At 39.6% G+C, this 20,639-nt stretch overlaps 1 protein-coding gene across 4 annotated transcripts in view; it reads left to right on the forward strand.

Annotated features, from left to right (window-relative positions):
• Nucleotides 1-2,721, forward strand: part of AUH (AU RNA binding methylglutaconyl-CoA hydratase) — a 150,769-nt gene extending 148,048 nt beyond the window's left edge. For 2 of the 4 annotated variants that reach the window (XM_003808382.6, XM_034967690.3), the window contains 2 exons: nucleotides 437-484; nucleotides 2,119-2,721. In XM_003808382.6, coding sequence (XP_003808430.4) covers nucleotides 437-484; nucleotides 2,119-2,196 — 126 coding nt within the window. In that variant the 3' untranslated portion in view covers nucleotides 2,197-2,721. Of the gene's footprint in view, nucleotides 1-436 lie in introns of all 4 variants that reach the window. The other 2 variants (XM_063594336.1, XM_063594335.1) reach the window with 1 other exon arrangement.
• The last annotated feature ends 17,918 nt before the right edge of the window (nucleotides 2,722-20,639 follow it).

The raw sequence follows: 20,639 nt of genomic DNA on the forward strand, positions 1-20,639 counted from the left end.
TTTAAATATTTACATAATGGTAACAATACCAATAGCAAATACCTTATATAGCCCTTACTATGTACTAAGCATAGTGTGTGTGTGTGTGTGTGTGTGTTTGTGTCGCGACATAAAGGCCTCACCTAGATTAACTCATTTAATCCTCACAATACTCCCATTTGGTGAGCATTATAATTAGCCCCTTGTTCAGACATGCCTCTTTGAAGCACAGAGAGGTTAAATAACTTCCCCAAGGTAACTCAGCTCCCAAGTGATGGAGTCAGGACGAACCCAGGAAGCCTGGTTCTGTGTCTCATGTTGGTCACACTCTGATCTGCTGTACTATATCAAAGGATTGGGTGCTTTGGGGATAGGGTTATTCAATTTGAATTTCTGTTGAATATACCACATTTCGCAAAGTTATTTCTGCTGAAATGGATTATGTTTTTATTCTCAGGTCGATTTAGTAACAGGGTTAGCCATAGAAGAAGCTTGTTATGCTCAGGTATGTAATGCAATCACAAATTCAATGAGGATGACCCTTACAAATTATATTTACCTTCTGTATAATTCAAATGAATTTCACTGAGCAAGATTACCCTTGTGCCCATTCCAAAATCATACAAATGGGTTGAAATTAGTTGTTTCTGCTATTTGTTACCAGCTCTTATGACTGATTCTGTTCCACAGGAATGCCTCTTGTCTATATAATCTAGAAAACTCTTAGAGTAACTGAGTCAGTCCTGGGTGTGCAGGAGCTGTCTCTCTAGGCTTATGCTTTCTTTTGTGGGATTGGCCCTGGCCTCCCACTGCAATGTAGAGAGGTAGAGGAGAGTAGTGATGAGCATGTGCCTGCCATGCAACCTGGGGTGAGACTCCTTGGCTTTTCCTGAACCTCTGATCCATCTCTCCTGACCACTGAAAGTTCACTAATGAAATTATAGTTTTATTTTTTACACAGTCGGCCCTTTTCGTCTGTAAGTTTTGCATTTGTGGATTCAACCAAGTGTAAATTGAAAATATTCAGGAAAAAAAACAGATGGTTGCATCTGTACTGAACATGTACTGACTTTTTTCCTTATTATTCCCTGAACAATATAGTATAAGAACTGTGTACATGCCATTTACATTATATTAGGTATTATAAATAATCTAGAGATGATTTAAAGTATACAGGAGGATGTGCGTAGGTAATATGATATGCCATTTTATTAATATATAAGGGACTTGAGCATCTGCAGATTTTGGCATCTGCAGGAGGTCCTGTAACCAATCCCCTGCAGATAACTGAGGGATGACTGCATACAAATTATTAGGTCTTCCTGGAGAGGAAAAAAAAAATGTTTTCCCTTTTTCATCTTTCTCTGAAAGATAGAACTTTGTTTTAGGGCATCTGAAATAGCAAAAAAGTTTTGTTCTACCTTTCCTGGGAGTTGGAAACTGCATGAGCACTCGTTTAAAGGAGCAGTATCTAGAGTGTGACTCTGTGCCCAGCTTGTATATATAAATCACCACCTGTCATTGATGAGTACGTGCCATGAGGAAAGTGAATTACAAACGTCTTAGAAATAGCCTCAGAGCCCAAAGAAAAATTTTAAAAGCACATTTGGCCATAAATTACAACTTACTAAATGTAAACACCAGAAATTATTCAAGGTATTCTTCAGACCACAATGGAATTAAACTAGAAATCAATAAAAGAAAGACTGCTGGAAAAGCCCAAAATATTGGGTGATTAAACAACATCCTTCTAAATAATGTTATATGTCAAAGATGTCTTGAGGAATTATAAAGTATTTTGAATTAAAATGAAAATACAACTTCTCAAAGTTTGTGGGATATACTGAAAGCAGTGCTTAGATAGAAATAGCATTGGATGTATATAATAGAAAAGAGAAAATATCTAAATCGATAATAACCTTCCACCTTATTAGGAAACTAGAAAAAGAAGAGCAAAATGGGGTAGAGGACCACTTGGAGTAAGAAGGATGAGTTTGGTTACATAATTAGGAGAATTGTTCAGGTGACTGATTTCAAAATTTTAGAATGTGGTTCTAAGTAGTTTTCTTAGATAGTGCTTGATAAACTTTTACAGTTGTTTTAACATTTTTGACATATTTAATATTTTGTTTTTCTTAGACCATTCCAACAAAAGACAGACTTGAAGGTCTTCTTGCTTTTAAAGAGAAAAGGCCCCCTCGCTATAAAGGAGAATAAAAGGAACAGAAATTCTTAAGATGCCAATGTAATAAATGTACTTCCTGGAAGTGTCTTTCGGATCCACTATATGCCTCAGCACATGGAATCTTAATGACCAAAGTGAAGAGCAGATTATTCATATGGTGTAATAAGCATCCGGAATGGACCCATCCGTGTACTTCATTCAAATGTGTAAATGTCATATTCATTCAGATTTATAAAGCTAGTAGTGTATAGTCAGAAACAGAATCAAAGTTAGATATACATTTTTAAATATTTACTGCATATGAGGCTTTCTGTTAATTTTTTAATGTGAATAATTTATATATTGCACATTCTAGGGAATAATATTGATTGTGTGTCTACTGTGCTGCATTAAGAAAATAAAATTTCTATATACCAAAAATGTGAAGTTATACCAAATAAAGTTTCTAAGTGATTAATGCATACGAACAGATACATATACATATATCTAAACCTGAAAAATGAATTGATATTCTGAGTGAAAACTACCTAATATAAATAAAATTAGTGAAAAGAAAACATGGGAATTTTTCTCTTACCCCATTCTTTTTGAATTGACTAAATCATTGCATGCTGGACTTTAGAAGAAACAACCCTTTCATTGCTGCTTCTATCAGGCAACCTCTTTGCATAGTCAGTCCTGTAATACAGTATTGAAGGTGAAGAATGAATCCAAAGACTGAAGCCAAAGAACCAAAGCGGACAGGAGACCTAGTGCAGTGGGACTTGCTGGGACCTCCTCCCAGCAAGTGGTGTGGCCAACGACTGGCCTAGGAAAGGCGATGTTTGCACACAAAGGAGGAAAGAAAATGGGGCAGCCAGGATTGGAGCATGGAAATGGCTTGGGGTCATGGATTAAAGTGGAGACTGTTCTCTGCTTCCCTACCCTCTGCTATTTGCCTCCAATTTCTGTAAGGGAAAGAGGTGAACTTAACAACCCTTTGTCCTAACAAACACCTGCCTTCCTACCCAGGCCAGGTCAAGAAGCTGTAAACGGCCTCCAGGTTGCATGCCTGAGTAGCCACACCTGGGGAGTAGGCACTGGTGGGAGTTGTGTGGGACATTGGGAACTGGAGAATTCGCTGTGGAAAAAAGGAGAACATTCTGATGCCCTTAAGTAATTTGAGATAGCTCTACTTTACATTCATTTTACCAAACCACCCTGCCTTCCTAGTTTGTGTCAGGTCTGAGTCTGGTCATGCTGGAGACGACGTCCCTGGGAGTGCCCCTGCAGCAAGCTTCACTGTGGTACAGCCCAGCTGTGTCCCTAAGGTGTCCTCCTTTCACATTTCCATGTATCAGATAAACACCCATTTTACTGTGGATTTACATCCTCATTGTGGCGACTTCATTGCTATTTGAAGGCATGTAGGCTTCATTTTTTTTAATTCTGAAACTTACATTTTTTAACTTAGGAATTTGAACTCAACCTCAATTCTAAAATTCTTATAAGAGGCAAATGTGGACTGGCTGGCTGCTGATGTCTGTCCTGTCAAAGGTAGGCGGTGTCTTCACTCATGTTTGGACACTAAGGTGAGCGCTGTTTTCTTTATGACCTTTGGTGCTGAGGCTCTGTGGATTTATGATGATTGCTCAGCTGATCATCATACTATAAAGAGGGCTTACTAAAATTCACATTTGGCACTCTCTGTGGTGGTCGTATCGGGTGGCATGCATACTTGTTTACTGATAAACTTGCTGAGCTGTTCGTTTTGTGCGTGATAATTTGCACCTAAAATGCTGGTGGTGGTTTTCATAGCCTTTTAAAGGTTGCAGGGCCAGTTTGTCCTATCCATGACATGCTAAATACCACTTTCTCTTGAACTGAGCAGGAAATAATTATGTCGTTAGGAAAAAATATTAAGAGTGTGCTGTGTGAGTCGTTTCTCTTGGATTCATACTCTAGTCTACTGTCACTGATCGAGCACCATTTAATTTCCTAACAAGTTCTGATGAAGTCACTGGAATGTATCTGAAAGTAAAGTCCTGTAGTGACTTAAGGTATTGCAGACTTCATGTATTATGGCAGAGAAAAGTGCCTGTCCAATTCTCTGAATAAATGTTTGCCTTTCTCTTGATTTTCCTTTCAGTATCGGTCTTGCTGCTAAGCAGTCCTGATCCTCCCCTAAGTCCAGCTCATAGGGCTCTGGATAGGGCCGTGCTACCCAGGGAGGGTCCCCTGCATGGGCTGCTCCTCTTTTCTCCAGCACACCGCCTGTTGGTGCACAGAGTTGGAAATGCAGTAGACGTATCCATGTGTTCAGACTAGGTTAGAGAAGGCTCTCAAAAAAGGAGGATGAGTGATCAAGCACAGATAGAATTCCGAAGATGAAAGCAAAATAAAGAAAAAATTTTCCGTTATCTCAGAGCATGAGGCCTACTGGTTTTGAAGTAATTTAGTGCTGGTTAATTTCTAACTTGTCTATGAAAGGAAAGGAAAAGAGGTCTCCAAGTTTCTGAAGTTCTGAGGCAAGAGAAAAGTTCTAGTAATGGCCAAAATAAGAGTCAGATTTTCTGAGACTGATTTCTGTAATGTAAAGGATCATTTCACGTTTGCTTTGTTCTTAATAATGATGGATCTGGTTTTCTGGTAATCATTTTTTTTTTTTGTTTTTCTAGCAATCAAAAATTGGCTTGTCACAAAGTGTTACTTTTCTGATAGCACTTTTCTAAGTGTGAATAGGCCAAAGTAGTGGAGTGTCGATTCATGGATCAGCACTTAGAAAAAGTGTGTACCTGCACATGGGTGTGTTGCTGGCCTGCCATCGGCCCTTTTCCTCACTTGACCTGAACTTCTACCTCTGGTGATATGCCCTACATTTGCTCTTATTCGGGCTCCAAGGATCCTGGCACACACATTCAGAAATAGTTAATCATGCCATTATTTGTCTACCGATCTAGTAAAATATTAACTAATACTTACATCAGTATGTATTGAACTTTATCAGAATAGCAATAGAAGTTATTTTCTCGTAGTATATTAATAACTATACATGTTTCACAAAAAATAAAACATTTTAAAGTTAGTTGCTAATATTCTGGTAACACAACATAAGAGGTACTTTTCTGCATAGATGAAGCAGGATACAGATTGTGATTTGGGGTATTTTGGGAGGTGGAAGGTGGCTGAATCCTCTGTTCAATTGTATTTGTGTCTCAGGCTCCAAAAATATCACTGTTTCAAATGCTTGCCTTTGGATTTTCACAGTCTTCTTTGGGACCTCCAGAAATTCAGCTACCCCTTAGAGGGTTAGCACCTAATAAGCAACCCAAAATAATTCTCAGGGCAGCATGAGAGATCTGGGGACCTGGTGGGGAAAATAAAGGATGTCAAGGACAGACCAAGACATGCACCCATGTGGCTCAGGAGCAGCCCAGGAGACGCGCCCGTGTGGCAAGACATGAGATGGCCCCTCTTCTGAGAGCTGGCAGTTCCCTCAGGGGCCCCAAAGTGAGCTCCTAGGAACCAACATGTAAGTTCCTTTTTAAAGGCCTAATATAGAAACAGTACTGTGTGGTGTTTTGATTTAAGGAAACATTTTGACAAGATCACTGAAAATACCCTCTAAATAAGATGAGTGAATAAGAGCTGGGTATTATGGTAATACTGAGTAACATTTATGAAGCCATTCATACCTACCAGATGCTTTACAGACACTACATCCCCGAAAGGATAGGCACTTTGGTTATTCTGTGGCACAGAGGAAGAGAAAACCATAGACGGATCACTTACCCACAGCCCCACGGCAGGTACATGCTGGAGTCAGGAATTACACCCAGGGCTACTGGCCCTTTTGTCACTGTTGAGCTTGAAAACAGCCAAACAGCATAACAGAAGGCTGCTGATACGTGTGTTTTCGTCAACCAAGAGGGAGTAGTGTCCTTTGCTCTGATTTGGTCAACAATTTTCTCATTACTTGGAAAGATACCAAAAGTGTGCTTATCAGCAGATCTGATGACACAGGCAAGTAATGTAACAATTAGAGCTAATGCCCACTCAGCGCCTCCTCTATCAGACACTGTGCGTTTTCACACCTAATACCAAAATCTTATGAAATGGGTTTGCTGATTTATAGTTTAAGAAAGTGAGGCAGCAGGATTCATGCTGGGCATTCTGTGTTCTGGGTTCCAATGTTTAACGGCTATACCATCAAGGGCATGGAGCCAGTCTTGGTAGATGTGAATGATGCTTGGATCTGTCAAGATGCTAGTAGTGATTAGTGTATGTCCTCACAACTCAGTTCCCCCTAAAACCAGCTACTGGAGTATAAGTTTGAAGACTCATGGTTTGATAGCAATGCTTGTCAAAAAGGGGGCAAGATGGCCTGTAATCCCAGCACTTTGGGAGGCCGAGGTGGGCAGATCACGAGGTCAGGAGATTGAGACCATCCTGGCTAACATGGTGAAACCCCGCCTCTACTAAAAATACAAAAATTAGCCGGGCATGGTGGCGGGCCCCTATAGTCCCAGCTACTCGGGAGGCTGAGGCAGGAGAATGGCGTGAACCCAGGAGGCGGAGCTTGCAGTGAGCCGAGATCGCGCCACCGCATTCCAGCCTGGGCGACAGAGCAAGACTCCATCTCTAAAATAAAATAAAAAACAAAAAGGGGGCAAGATATGCTCCCTGTGGGTCAAGAGTGTCCCAGACAGCTTTTGGGAAGGGTGACAGGTGTGTTGCTCTATTTGGCCCTGGTCAGACTCATCTGGAGTGTTGTATTCAGTACTCAGCATTGCAATTTCAGGTGGTCATAGATTCACTCTGTAGTTTTCTGTAAAGCACACAGGAGCTCTTTGGCCAAGTTTCAGCTCCACCAAAGTCAGCGATGAGACCGTGGACAAAGTGCCTCATGTCCCTGAGCCCATTTCTTCATTTGTAGAAGAATCCAGTAGTTGTTCAGGATGGTTTTGAAGACCCAGTCACATTGGATGTGATCTGTATAAAAGTGCTTTATGTGGTGGTCATGTTTTATTTGTTTCATATTTCAGAAGATGGGAAGGTGGGTCTCGCAACCATGGCTGGTTTGGAGGCATGTACAAGAACCTGGGCTCTTCACTCAGGAAAAGAGAAGTCTAGGGAAACATGGTAGCTGCCTCCAGTAGAACTGCAATATGAAACAGGTCTTCAGAGGCTTCCAGGGCGAGGGGAAGCCATGCAGGGCTCCTCCCCACCTCCCTGCTTCTGCTTGTTGCTCTGCACTTGTCCAGAGACAAGAGATGTCGACTAAAGTCTATGCAGGGAAGCTACTTACACCCTCCTAGGTCCAAAAGCTGCCCGCTGCCTCTGGAGTGTTAGAGCAGAAAGTGGGCAGGCATGGGCAGGGCCATTGCTGCGGGAAGTTAAGAGGCACCAGAGGACAGTTCTTCCAACTTAGACGGTTTTTGTGAAGTGAAAGCAGACTGCAGGCCTCCAGCACTGGCGCAGACTCTGACTGGTGCAGGCCTCTAACACTGGCATGGATTTAGCAGATGAGAAAGATGGGTCTCCTTACAAATACTGGTCGCTAGTGAGTTGGGCCTTGAGAGACAGAGAAAACAGGTATCTGCCTAAGGTGTGTCTGGTTAACTATATTGGCCCTTGAGGTAATCTACAATTTAAGGAATTTTAGTTCCTCTAACATTTTAAGAAATCATTCTCATGTTTGAGTGCCACGTTTATAGTACCAATTTTGGGGGCCAGGGTGGGAAGATTTCCCTGAGCAAAGCTGTCCATTTTCCCATCATCCAGTTGGTTTTCATGGAGCGGCCCACCTGCTCCCCACCTCAGGAGATACTGGAGGACTCTAGCCCTGCGGTGGCTGTAGTCAGGCCAAGGGTAGGCCAGGCTTCCTTCCTAGGCTTCAGTTCATTCCCCCATCTTGCTGCCAAGGTACCTTTAGATGTTTTGGTCCCCTAAAGCATTTAAACAGACTGTTGTGTAAAATGCTGTCTGAACAAAGTCTCCCATGAACCCACGGCACAGTGTGTATCTGAACCTCCCGAGAGAAATAGTAAAATCACCACATCATCAAGTTGCAGCTCAGGGACTACGTAGCTTTAGTGGTGATGTTTGCAGGAAAAGGTTTCAGAGAAATTTGAAAATTGGCAGGTGCACTTTCTTGACCTTTCCAAAAATAGTCTGAGTCACTTTCACTTTCAGCCTTCAAACTGTGTTGAATGAAACCTTTGTGCAGTTTACAGAAAGTGAAGAACTGTTTGGCAAGAGAGAGAAGTTCGAGCTCCTAATAGCCTCGGCTGCATTGAGTAACATTTCTTTTGAGTTGTCTATTAACACTTTCCTGAAACATGCTTTTTATGACGCCTAGAACTTGTATAAGAGTGACTGTAATTTGAGTTCTTTAAAAATGTAAGTACAAGAAATGTGTCACACGCCATAAGAGCTAGGAAATGACAGCTCACATTCATCTTGGTGGAAGGAAACTCTGATTATTGGAAGATGTGATTGGAGTATTTGTTCTTAATACCTACGGTGGCTCTGTTATATGCTTGCCTAACACCAGTATTGGCTTGCAAATAACACTGAAAAGCTCCTTTCTTTTCCTCTGGTCTTTGTGGGAAGGCATGGTATGAGTCGAGATTGCTAAACCACTCTTCTGAGAGGACTCAGAGAGAGTGTTTATCCTAGACTATCCATGGCCCTGGTACTTCTGAGTTCAGTTATGGTGTGGTCTCATTAGTCCAGGCTCAGAATGGCTTGGTAACCTCAAAACTCCAAGCTCTCGGTGCTTGCTTTGCTTCCCTAGACTTGCAGCTTATGTACGCCCACATGTGCTTCATGTGTATTAAAAATGCTTGCATGTGTGGAAGATATATGTTGACTGTCCTGAAAAACTTGACATACCTAACATTTAAAATTGTTTTGAGTTTCCCCTGGGGATAAACTAGTCTTCAAATGTAAACATGACGAGCAGCGTAGGGGCTATGGTACCAGAGAAAAGAGCCGAATCTCGGCCCTGGCCCAGCCCTACCTCTCGTGCTCTGTCACCTGCAGCAGAGGTGGAGTGGGGGCCATGTCTATGAGCGGGACCTCATCTTGTCTATTCCTCAGACCCACCCAAGGGCAGGGATTCCCAAAACTGCTGGTACCTGTAAGAGGTATTGTATTCTTGGACTCCATTCCATAACCTCTCATCAGGATTCTGGGTTTGGAACTCTAGAATCAATGTTGAGGAAAAAGACAACTTGGCGATTTTGTTTTTCTAGATATAATTCACATACCATAAAAGCCACTCTTTAAATTGTACAATTCAGTGGTTTTTTAGTATATTCAGAGTTGTATAGCCATGACCACTAGCTAATTCAGAATATTTTCATTGCCTCCCAACAAGCCTAGTACTCATGAGTAGTCACTCCCTTGCCCATTCCCTCCACCCCCAAGCCCCTGGCAACCACTAATCTACTTTCTGTCTCTATGGATTTGCCTATTTGAGACATTCATATGAATGGAATTATATAATATGTAGACTTTTGTATCTGTTTTTTTTCATTTAGCATAAAAATTTTCAAGATTTGTCCACAGTGTAGTGTGTCTCAGTACTTCTTTCCTTTTTATCACTGAAAATACTTCATTGTATGTATATGTCATATTTTGTTATCTACTCATCAATTGATGAATACTTGTATTGTTTCCACTTTGGCTGTTACAAATAATGCTGTTATGAACATGTGTGTACAAGTATTTGTGTGGGTACATGTTATTTCTCTTGGGCATACCTACAAATGGAATTACTGGATCATATGACAACTTTATGTTTAACTTTTTGAAAAACTACAAAACCAACAAGCTGTACCATTTTGTAATCCCACCAGCAATGAATAGGGTTCTAATTTTTCCACATCTTCATCAATATTTGTTATTGATCTTTTTGATTATAGCCAATCTAGTGAGTGTGAACTGGTATCTTATTGTGATTGTGATTTTGATTTGCAGTTCCCTAATGATGTTGAACAGATGTTCATATAATTGTTGGCCATTTATATAGTCTTTAGAGATATATCTATTTTGCCCATTTCTAACTGAGCAAAACAGACAAAAATTGAGTTGTGAATGTTCTTTATGTATACTGTATACAAGCCCCTTAACAGATATATGATTTGCAAATCTTTTCTATTCTGTAGGTTGTTTCTCCATGTTCTTGTTGGTATGCTTGGAAGCATAAAAGTTTTTATTCTGGTGGAGTCCAGTTTATTGTTTCCTTTATTGCTTGTACTTTTGGTGTCGTATCTAAGAAACCACTGCCTGATCCAAGGTGATAAAAAGTTTTCATCAAAGAGTTTTATAGTTTTAACTTTTACATTTATGTTTTTGATAAATTTTTTATATATGGTGTGAGGGTAAGCATCCAGCTTCACTCTTTTGCACATTGATATCCAGCTATTCCAGCACCATTTGTTGAAAAGACTGTTTTCCCCCATTTATTGTCTTGGTACCCTTGTCAAAAAAAAAAGTTAACTATAAATGTAAGAGTTTATTTCCAAACTCTCAATTTTACCCCATTGATCTTCTGTCTGTCCTATGCCAGTACCACACTATCTTGATTACTAGAGCTTTGTAGTAAGTTTTGAAGTTAGAAAGTGAGAGTCTGTCAACTTTTTCAAGAGTATTTTGGCTATTCTGGTTCCTTTGTATTTTCATATGAATTATAGGATTAGCTTGTTGATTTCTACCCCGAAAAAGGCATCTAGGATTTTGAAAGGCATTGTGTTAAATCTGTAGATCAATCTGGGGACAGATGTACCCTCAACAATATTGTCTTATCTATGAACATAAAATGTTTTTTTCTATTTAGTTCATTGATTTCTTTCATCTGTTTTGTAGTTGCCTCTGTATGTCTTGTATGTCTTCAACTTCTTTTGTTAGATTTATTCCTGAATATTGTATTCTTTTTTTTTTTTTTTTTTTTTTTTGAGATGGAGTCTCACTCTGTCACCCAGGCTGGAGTGCAGTGATGTGATCTCTGTTTACTGCAACCTCTGCCTCCTGGGTTCAAGCAATTCTCCTTCCTCGGCCTCCCAAGCAGCTGGGACTACAGGCACTTGCCACCACACCCAGCTAATTTTTGTATTTTTAGTAGAAACGGGGTTTCACCATGTTGGCCAGACTGGTCTCAAACTCCTGATCTCAAGTGATCCTCCCGCCTCAGCCTCCCAAAGTGCTGGGATTACAGGCATGAGCCACGATGCCCAGCTAGAGTATTTTATTCTTTTTGATGCTACTGTAAATGGGATTGTTTTTTCTTCTTTTTTTTTATACTTTAAGTTTTAGGATACATGTGCACAACGTGCAGGTTTGTTACATATGTATACATGTGCCATGTTGGTGTGCTGCACCCATTAACTCGTCATTTAACATTAGGTATATCTCCTAATGCTATCCCTCCCCCCTCCCCCCACCCTGCAACAGGCCCCAGTGTGTGATGTTCCCCTTCCTGTGTCCCTGTGTTCTCATTGTTCAATTCCCACCTATGAGTGAGAACATGCGGTGTTTGGTTTTTTGTCCTTGCGATAGTTTGCTGAGAATGATGGTTTCCAGCTTCATCCATGTCCCTATGGGATTGTTTTCTTGATTTTATTTTTGGATTGTTCATTGCTAGTTCATAGAATTACAATAGATTTTTATATCTTGATGTCTGGCAGAAGTACAGTTATTTACTCTGAACTGATTTTTTAGTTCTAATCTTCTTTTAGTGGTTTCCTTAGGAGTTTCTATAGGATCCTGTCATTTGCAAAGAGATAGTTTTACTTGTTCCTTTCCAATCTGGACGCCTTTATATTTTTTTCTTGTGTTATTTCCCTGGCTAAAACCTCCAGTGTAATGTTGAATAGAAATGGCAAGAGCAGACATCTTGTCTTATCCCTGACCTTATTCCTGACTAATATTTATAATGTGAACAGTGGATTTTTTTTTTATAGAGGCCCTTCATCAGGTTGAGAAAATTCCTTTCTATTTGTACTTTCTTGAGTGTTTTTTTTTTTTTTTAAATCAAGAATGGGTGTTATGGGTGTTGGATTTTGTAAAAATGCCTTTTCTGCATCTATTGAAATGAGCATGTTGTGGTGGATTTGTCTTCTATTGATAATTGTTACCACACTGATTAACTTTCAGATATTACACCAACTTGCATTTCTTGGATAAATCTCTTGGTCATGGTGTATACTCCTTTTTTTATGTTGCTGGATGTGGCTTGCTGGCATTTGGTTCAGAATTTTGGGGTCTGTCTTCATAAAAATATTAGTCTGCAGTTCCCTTGTGATGTCTTTCACTGGTTTGGGTCTCTGGGTAATACTGACTTCATAGAATGATTTAGGAAGCGTTTCCTTCTCTATTTTTAGAAGCGTTTGTGTAGGATTGGTGCTAATTCTAATTTAAACAATTGATAGAGGCCGGGTACAATGGCTCACGCCTGTAATCCTAGTACTTTGGGAGGCCGAGGTGAGCGGATCATGAGGTCAGGAGATCAAGCTCATCCTGGCCAACATGGTGAAACCCCGCCTCTACTAAAAATACAAAACTTAGCTGGGCATGGTGGCAGGCACGTGTAGTCCCAGCTACTTGGGAGGCTGAGTCAGGAGAATCGCTTGAACCAGGGAGGCAGAGGTTGCAATGAGCTGAGATTGCGCCACTGCACTCCAGCCTGGTGACAGAGTAAGACTCCGTCTCAAAAAAAAAAAAAAAAATATATATATATATATATTGGTAGAATTCACCAGCGAAATCATGTGGATCATATCTTTTCTTTGTTGGAAGTGCTTTGCTAACTCAGTCTCTTTATTTGTTACAGCTTTCTACTTATTTTTTATTTCTTTTTGAAGAACTTTCACTAGTTTGTACCTTTTTAAGAATGTTCCTATTTCATCTAGGTTATCTAATTTGCTCACATATACTTGTTTGTAGTATTCTGTTATAATTCTTTTTTATCTCTATAAAGTCAATAATAATCCCCCCCACTCCCACCCCCAACTTTTCATTCCTGGTTTTAATATTTCTATCTTTGTTTCTTGGTCAGTCTAGCTAGGTTTATCAGTTTTACTGATCTTTTCAAAAAACCAACTTTTCATGTCATTGATTTTTCTTGATGGTTTTTCTTATTCCATAATTCATTTATTTCCATTCTAAACTTTATTATATCCTTCCTTCTGCTTGCTTTAGGTTTAGTTTGCTTTTATTTTTCTAATTTCTTAACATAGGACATTAAGTTATTGATTTGAGATCTTTATTCCTTTTAATATAGACATTTGCAGCTATGCATTTCCCTCTAAGCACTGCTTTAGCAGCATCCTGTAAGTTTTGGTATGTTGTTTGTAGAAAAGAGTTAACATAGCAGACCTGAATGGCTATCACTGGGAAGGATTGATTGCAGGGTTGGTCCTTGGCTGGCTTTTGGGAGCTTATCAGCATTCCCAGACCTTATAAGAGTTATATCTAAACTGTACAAACCATATGGTTTATACTAAACACATGCTTTCTTTTTAGGAAGATGGAATTTGGGTATTTGCCAGGTGGAATATGCCTACATGGCTAGCCCCCAGCAAAAACTCTGGGCTTTCAGTCTCTAATGAGATGTTGGCAACATTTCACAACATTTCATGTGTTGTTACATTAATAATTTGTTGCTGGGGAATTAAACACATCCTAGGGACTCCACTAGGAGAGGACCCGTGGAAGCTTGCAACTGGTCTCCCCCATCTCTACCCTGCATTTTTTCCCTTTGCTGTTTTTACTTTGTATCCTTTTGCTATAATAAATAATAGCTATGAGTATGACTGAGTCCTTTAAGTCTAACTAGTGATTTACTGAACTTCTGACACATGTGGTTTTCATTTATCTCAAAGTATTTTTAAATTTCTCTTGTGATATTTTTTCTTTGACTCCCCTTTTTTTAGGATTGTGTTCTTTAATCCACATACTGGTGAATTTCCAAATTTCCTTTTTTTACTGATTTCAAATTTCATTCCATTATAGTTGGCAAACATACTTTGTATAAACTTCAGTCTTTTTCATTTTATTGAGACTTGTTTTATGGCATACCATATGGTCTATCCTGGAGAAGGTTCCATGTGCACTTGGGAAGAATGCATATTCTGCTATTGTTGGAGTGTTCAATAGATGTCTGTTAGGTCTTCTTGGTTTTGTTGTTTCATTCTTTTATTCCTTGTTGATCTTTTGTCTAGTTGTTCTATCCATTTTTTAAAGTGAGATACTGAAGTAGGCATATTATTGTTGACTTGTTTATTATTCAACCATAGTAGTTTATTATTATTCCTGTAATTCTATTAGTATTTACTTCATGTATTTTGGGGCTTTGCTGTTAGATGCATATATGATTATAATTATTATGTCTTCTTGATGGATTAACCCTTTTATCATTATAAAATATGCTTTTTCTCTAGTAACCATTTTATCCATTTTAACCATTTTATCCTTAAGTCTATTTTGTCTAATATTAGTATAGACACTTCAGCTCTCTTTTGGTCACTTTTTGCATAGTATATTTTACCCCGTTTTTACTTTCAGCCTATTTGAGTCTTGGAATCTGAAGTGATCTCCTGTAGACAGCATAATGTCAAGTCATGTTTTTAAATGTAGAGGCTCATTCTGCCTTTTAATTATAGTGTTTAACCATTTACATTTAATATAATTATTGATGAGGTAGGGTTTATATCTGGCATTTTGCTATTTGTTTTCTACATGCCATGCCTTTTTGTTTCTTTCTCCATTACTACCTTCTTTGTGCTTAATGGATATTTTCCTGTGTACTCAACTACCATTTTAATTCCTTTGTCATTTATTTTGCTATATGTTTTTGACTTGTTAATAGCTTTTCTGGAAATTACAATTACCATCTTGACTTACACAATCTATTATGGAGTAATACCAACTTAATTTCAACAGTATACAAATTCTTTGCTCCTATGTAGCATTGTATCTTCCCCCATCCTCTGTGCTTTTGTTGTCATACAGATTAAATCTTTATGCACTGTAAGTTCATCAGAACAGTTTATAATTATTGCTTTATGAAGTTGTCTTTTAATTGGAGAAAAAGAAGTTACAAATGAAATGAAAGTTACAAATGAAAAATATACTTACACTGTCTCTTATATACATAGTTACCTTTACCAACACTCTTTTTTTAAAAACTGTGGATTTGAGTAACTTTCTAGTATCAATCTGAAGCACTCCCTTTAGTATTTCCTCTTGGGCAGGTCCGCTAGGGACAAATTCTCAATTTTTATTTATCTTGGAATGTCTCAATTTTTCTTTCATTTTTGAAGGATGATTTTGTTAGTCATAGGGTTCTTGATTGACAGCATTTTTCCTTCAGCACTTTCAATATGTCATCCCACTGCCTTTTGGCCTGCATGGTTTCTGATGAAAAGCTATCTTAATTTTATTGTGAATCTTTTGTGCATGATGGGTCATCTCTCTTGATGCTTTCAAGATTCTCTTTTTGACTTTGTCTTTTGACAATTTGAGCATAATATGTCTCAGTGCGGATCTCTTTGAGTTGACTTTGTTTTGTTGGGCTCTTGGTTGTGTAGACTCATGTCTTTGTCCCATTTGGGAACCTTTTGGCCATTATCTTCTCAAATACTTTTTCTACCCCTTTCTCTCTTTCCTTTCTCTCTGGAACTCCCATTATGCATATGTTGGTATACTTGATGGCATCCCATAGGTCTCTTGACCTTTGAACAAGACCTTTGATTATTTTCCTTTAATCTTATTTCTCTCTACTCTTCAGATTTAGTAATTTCTATTGATAAGCCTTTGGGTTTACTCCTTCTTTCCTCTGCCATCTCAAATCTGCTTTTGAGACCATCTAGTGGGTTTTTCATTACAGTTATTGTCATTTCAATTTTAGAATTATTCTTTGGTCCTCTTTAAAATGTTTTGTCTTTATTGATATTCCAAGTTGGTGAGGCATCATTCTCATACTTTTCATTAGTTCTTTGAATATATTTAAAATAGCTGATTTAAAATATTTTCTAATACATTTAACATCTGAGCTTTCTCAGGAACAGTTTCCATTGAATGTTTCAGTTCCTTGTATGAGTCATACTTTATTTCTTTAGATTTCTTACAATGTTTTATTGAGTAATGAACATTTTAAATAATATAACATGGCAACTCTAGAAATCAGATGATCCTCTGTCCCATCCTAGGTTCACAGTTGTTTGTTATTGTTGCTATTTGTGTATTGACTTTCCTGAACTAATTCTGTGCGTTTTGTTGTGTGTGGTTCCTGAAGTCTCTGCTTGGTTATTTTAGTGTTCAGCTCTTGACTGGACTCAGATTTCCTTAAATGCCTTGAACCAATAAATCTCCAGCTCTTGCTGAAGGGCTCTCTATGTTGGGGCATGCCTTCAATACACTGACAGGCAATTGGCAACTCGGCTTCAGCCTTCACTTCCTCCTTGTGCAGAGCCTTAAGGTCAGCCAGAGGTGAGAGCTAGGGCCTTCTCAAGTCTTCCCTGAGCTTGCATACAGCCCTCACATGCACATGGCCTTCTAGATTTCTAGGAATATGTCAGAGCTTTTCATAGCCCTCTATGGACATCTCATTCCCCAGTTTCTGTTTTTATGTTTTTTGGTCAGCTTCTTATTTGCCCCAACTCAGGCAGCTTTGATGCTAAACAATCATCACTGATTTTTTTCCTTAAACACCCTGCAGGAAAAAGCTCTCTACAATGAATGAGGTCCTAAGTTAGGTCAAATGAAGACAAGCCGTGTGAATGGGGGTTTTCCCCATTATTAAAACACCAGAGAACTGCTGGACATATCAGATAATGACAAGTTTCTGGGAATAGGGCTTTGGGGATGCCACAAAGACATTCATTCTCCTATGGTGGCTGCTGGTTTTCATGGCTGCCATGAGTGTGAGACTATTAGTTTTCAAGGTGTGTGTGGCTCTGGGAAGAGGGAGTGGAATAGGGCAAGTTAAAATTCCACAAAGCGGCTGGGTGTGGTGGCTTAGGCCTGTAATCCCAGTACATTGGGATGCCGAGGCAGGCGCATCACCTGAGGTCAGGAGTTTGAGACCAGCCTGGCCAACATGGTGAAACCCCATTTCTACTAAAAATACCAGAAATTAGCTGGGTGTAGTGGTGGGCGCCTGTAATCACAGCTACTCAGGAGGCTGAGACAGGAGAATTGCTTGAACCCAGGAGGCGGAGGTTGCAGTGAGCCGAGATCATGCCATTGCACTCCAGCCTGGGCAACAAAAACGAAACTCCACCTCAAAAAACAACAACAACAAAACAAATAAAATGCCACAAAGCTTGTTCTTATTGAGATTCAGCCACTTTTCTTGAATAAATGCTTCTCAGGTTGTTGCAAGCTTTTGGCTAATTTCTGGGGTTCTGAAAAAGTTTTGACAATTTTTTTTTTACAATCTTTGGCGATGTTCTCATTGTTTATATGGAGGAGCAGATTTTCTGGAGGTTCTCACTGCACTATTCCCACTGACATCCCTTCCCCCTCCCCAGCTGATTCTAATGCAACCAGGTATACCATGGGCTGTTATTGGCAAGGTGTACAAGGTAGCTTTCTGACTTCTGGTACATCAAAACTGATATTTATTGAATTATTATTACAGCCCAAACTATTGACTACACCTCACTTCCCAAATGTCAGGTTTAGTTGTAGTCAAGGTAGGAGAGGATTTACTGCTGTATTGTCTTTTAAATGTGTGCTCTGAGTCTAGACCCAGGAAACAGAAATAGGCTGCTCCAGCTGAGGCTCCCCTTGCCTGGTCATGAGGTTGGATGATCTGTGAGGGATCTGTTCATTCAGCCCTTAGTTGCTAAACTAACAGCCATAAACCAAAGCAAAGCAATGCATAAATGCAGCATTCAAGTAGTAAAAATAAAAAGTATTGAAATCCCAGCATATATAGATGTCTTATGTTTTAGGACAACTTTTCTTCCACACTGTTAAATTCATTTTCTACTGTTAGACATTTAGATTATGATGACAAAATCATTTATTAATTTGAGCTTTCAGACCTTGAACAGGATTTCATGTACAGTAAGAGTTTGCTAGTAATCAAATCGAAGAGTCCTTTCCTTAAAAAAAAAAAATAAAATGAAGATGAAATTTAATTTCCAATATATGTTAGGGAACCAGATATATTCTAGTTGGTACTAGAATGTATAATTAGCCCTTGGTGAAATTTCAGAAGACTTTCTAGGTTAAGATATTATTGAAAACAGTCCCTCTACACCAAGGCTACTTTGAGGGTAGAAGATACGCGTGAGTCATCTCACCTCCGGCAGCACTGTTACCTCTCAGAGCTTCTCAAACACAGTGGCCATTGTTGTTACCACGGCTAATTATTAGCCTGCTCCAACAGAATTTGTGTTGATGTTACAAAAACAGTTTATGCTACACAAGCTCTTTATTCATGTAATAATTACAGCATGTTTGTCTTAAGTATTTCGCAAGTGTTCTCTTTGGATAATACTAGCAAGATTAAGTAATAGTTTCTCGCTAACAGTATTGCTCAAGAACATCAAACGTGATGGATTGGGATTTGATATATGTATGTCTTTGGCTTCTAGCATCTTTGACTTTTTGCGTTGCTTACATATAAAATACTCTTCTTGTGGGGGTATGTCTGTTGTTTCTAATGCAAATGCCAGGAACCACTTGAGCAAAATATTTGATATCAGTTTTAATGGAGAGTTTTTATAATGATCAAGAGTAATATAACCAAGCCAGCAACAACACTGTGCCAGAAGCCAGGGACTTCAAAGAGTCTTCCTTTTAGAACTCCAAAAAAAAAAAGAAAGAAAGAAATTTATGTTTCTCCATATCATCCAACTTAATCATTGGCAATAAGTGACTTGGCAAGAAGCATGCATCACATGGTTCGAGTTCTGCATTGGAAAAGGTCAGCAGGAGGCACAGACACTGGCCTGCATTATGCAGCTGTGTACTCTGATCCCATGACACGTGCTTTGGAGCACGTTATGCAATGTTACACTGCTGATTAATGGCCGCTTGCACAAGAAGTTTTTCATTACCCCTACTGCAAGCATCCTGGGAATGATTAACTTTGTGACATAACTTTCATCATACAAATATGGAAGATTTAAACAGAATTTCAAAATAATGTGCTTCAGAAATAACAATGAGTTTTGGCTTCTTAATGCATACATGATTAAGAACTATTTTAAAGCCACTGGGTGAAATCAAGACACCTATTTGGGAGTTGCCTTTTTTTTAGGACTAGGGTTTCATGTGAGATTGGATCATGCATGAACACTCTTCTACCCTATTTTAATTTTACCTTTATTCTAGTTTGATGTTGAAGATGTCAGACGTGTTTTACAGTGCTTAGCTCTTATGAGCTAAATATTGAATATACTAGTTGCTTTTTTAAACATTTTTGGAGCCACAAAGATATGACTCTTATATTGTCACACACAGTGGAAAGTTATGGTGATGCTTGTTTTTGAGTCCATGTAACTAAAGAGGTAAACAACTAAAATTCTGCATTTTGTTGAAGTTTGAATCTTAGCAGTTGAGTGCAGTCTGAAATTCTGGGTGCATGAAGACTGTATTGTGATGGCAGAAAGTCAACCAAAGTAGCTTAGACGAAAGGAAACTTCATTGGCTCTCAGCCCCAAACTGTGGAAAGACAGGGGAGCCGGGGTCACAGGGCTGCTAGGACACTCCACTCCCCACCATGTGTTTGTAGTCTCTGGTATATGGCTCCGTCCTTTGGGCCTGTCCCTGTAGACCAGCTCCACCTGATGACAGCTCCCAACTGCATGGCCCCCCAGCAGGAAAGAGGGGTCATGCTCTTCACTCACTTTGAACTCAGAAACTCCCAGGAAAGGCCTCTGATAGGCCTAGCTCAGATCATATGGCCTCCCTGTGGCCAGGGTGGTGGGGTACAATGATTGGAGGAGGGAGATCTCTTCAGGAGAAGAGAGGGCTGCTGTCATGGACCCAAAAACAAAGCAGCCACCCAGGCCAACCTTGACTCAGTCAGCCATCCTTTCCCCGAGATGACCCCTACATGCCTTAAGGCCTCTCATAGATACAGTCACAAACCTGGGCATCCTGCTCAGTAAGCATCACCCCAGGGTTCTGCCCAGCTCTGAGTCCAGATCTCTAGGTCACGTCCATTCCTCTAGAGGCCAGGCGTGGCTCTGCAGAACAAAGCGGCCTATGGCCTCACTGCCCAGTGAGGGAGGCAACTGCCTACAGATGGGGGCAAAGCATACAAGGGCTCCAGCCCACACCACATTTCACATCACGGGAAGGGACTAGAGAGTTGATTGATCCCTTGGCCAGTCTCGTGACCAGTGTTCTTGCTGCTAGGACTCTTTCCTAGAGGAATATTGGAGAAAATTTTTCCGCTGGGGTCTTACCACCTCATTGGTCCATGCACTACTTCATTTTTGTTCGTGCAGTCTTAAGAGAGTCCTGGAGG

This window comes from Pan paniscus, chromosome 11 (assembly GCF_029289425.2).
Source record: "Pan paniscus chromosome 11, NHGRI_mPanPan1-v2.0_pri, whole genome shotgun sequence".
Classification (NCBI taxonomy): Eukaryota; Metazoa; Chordata; class Mammalia; order Primates; family Hominidae; genus Pan; species Pan paniscus.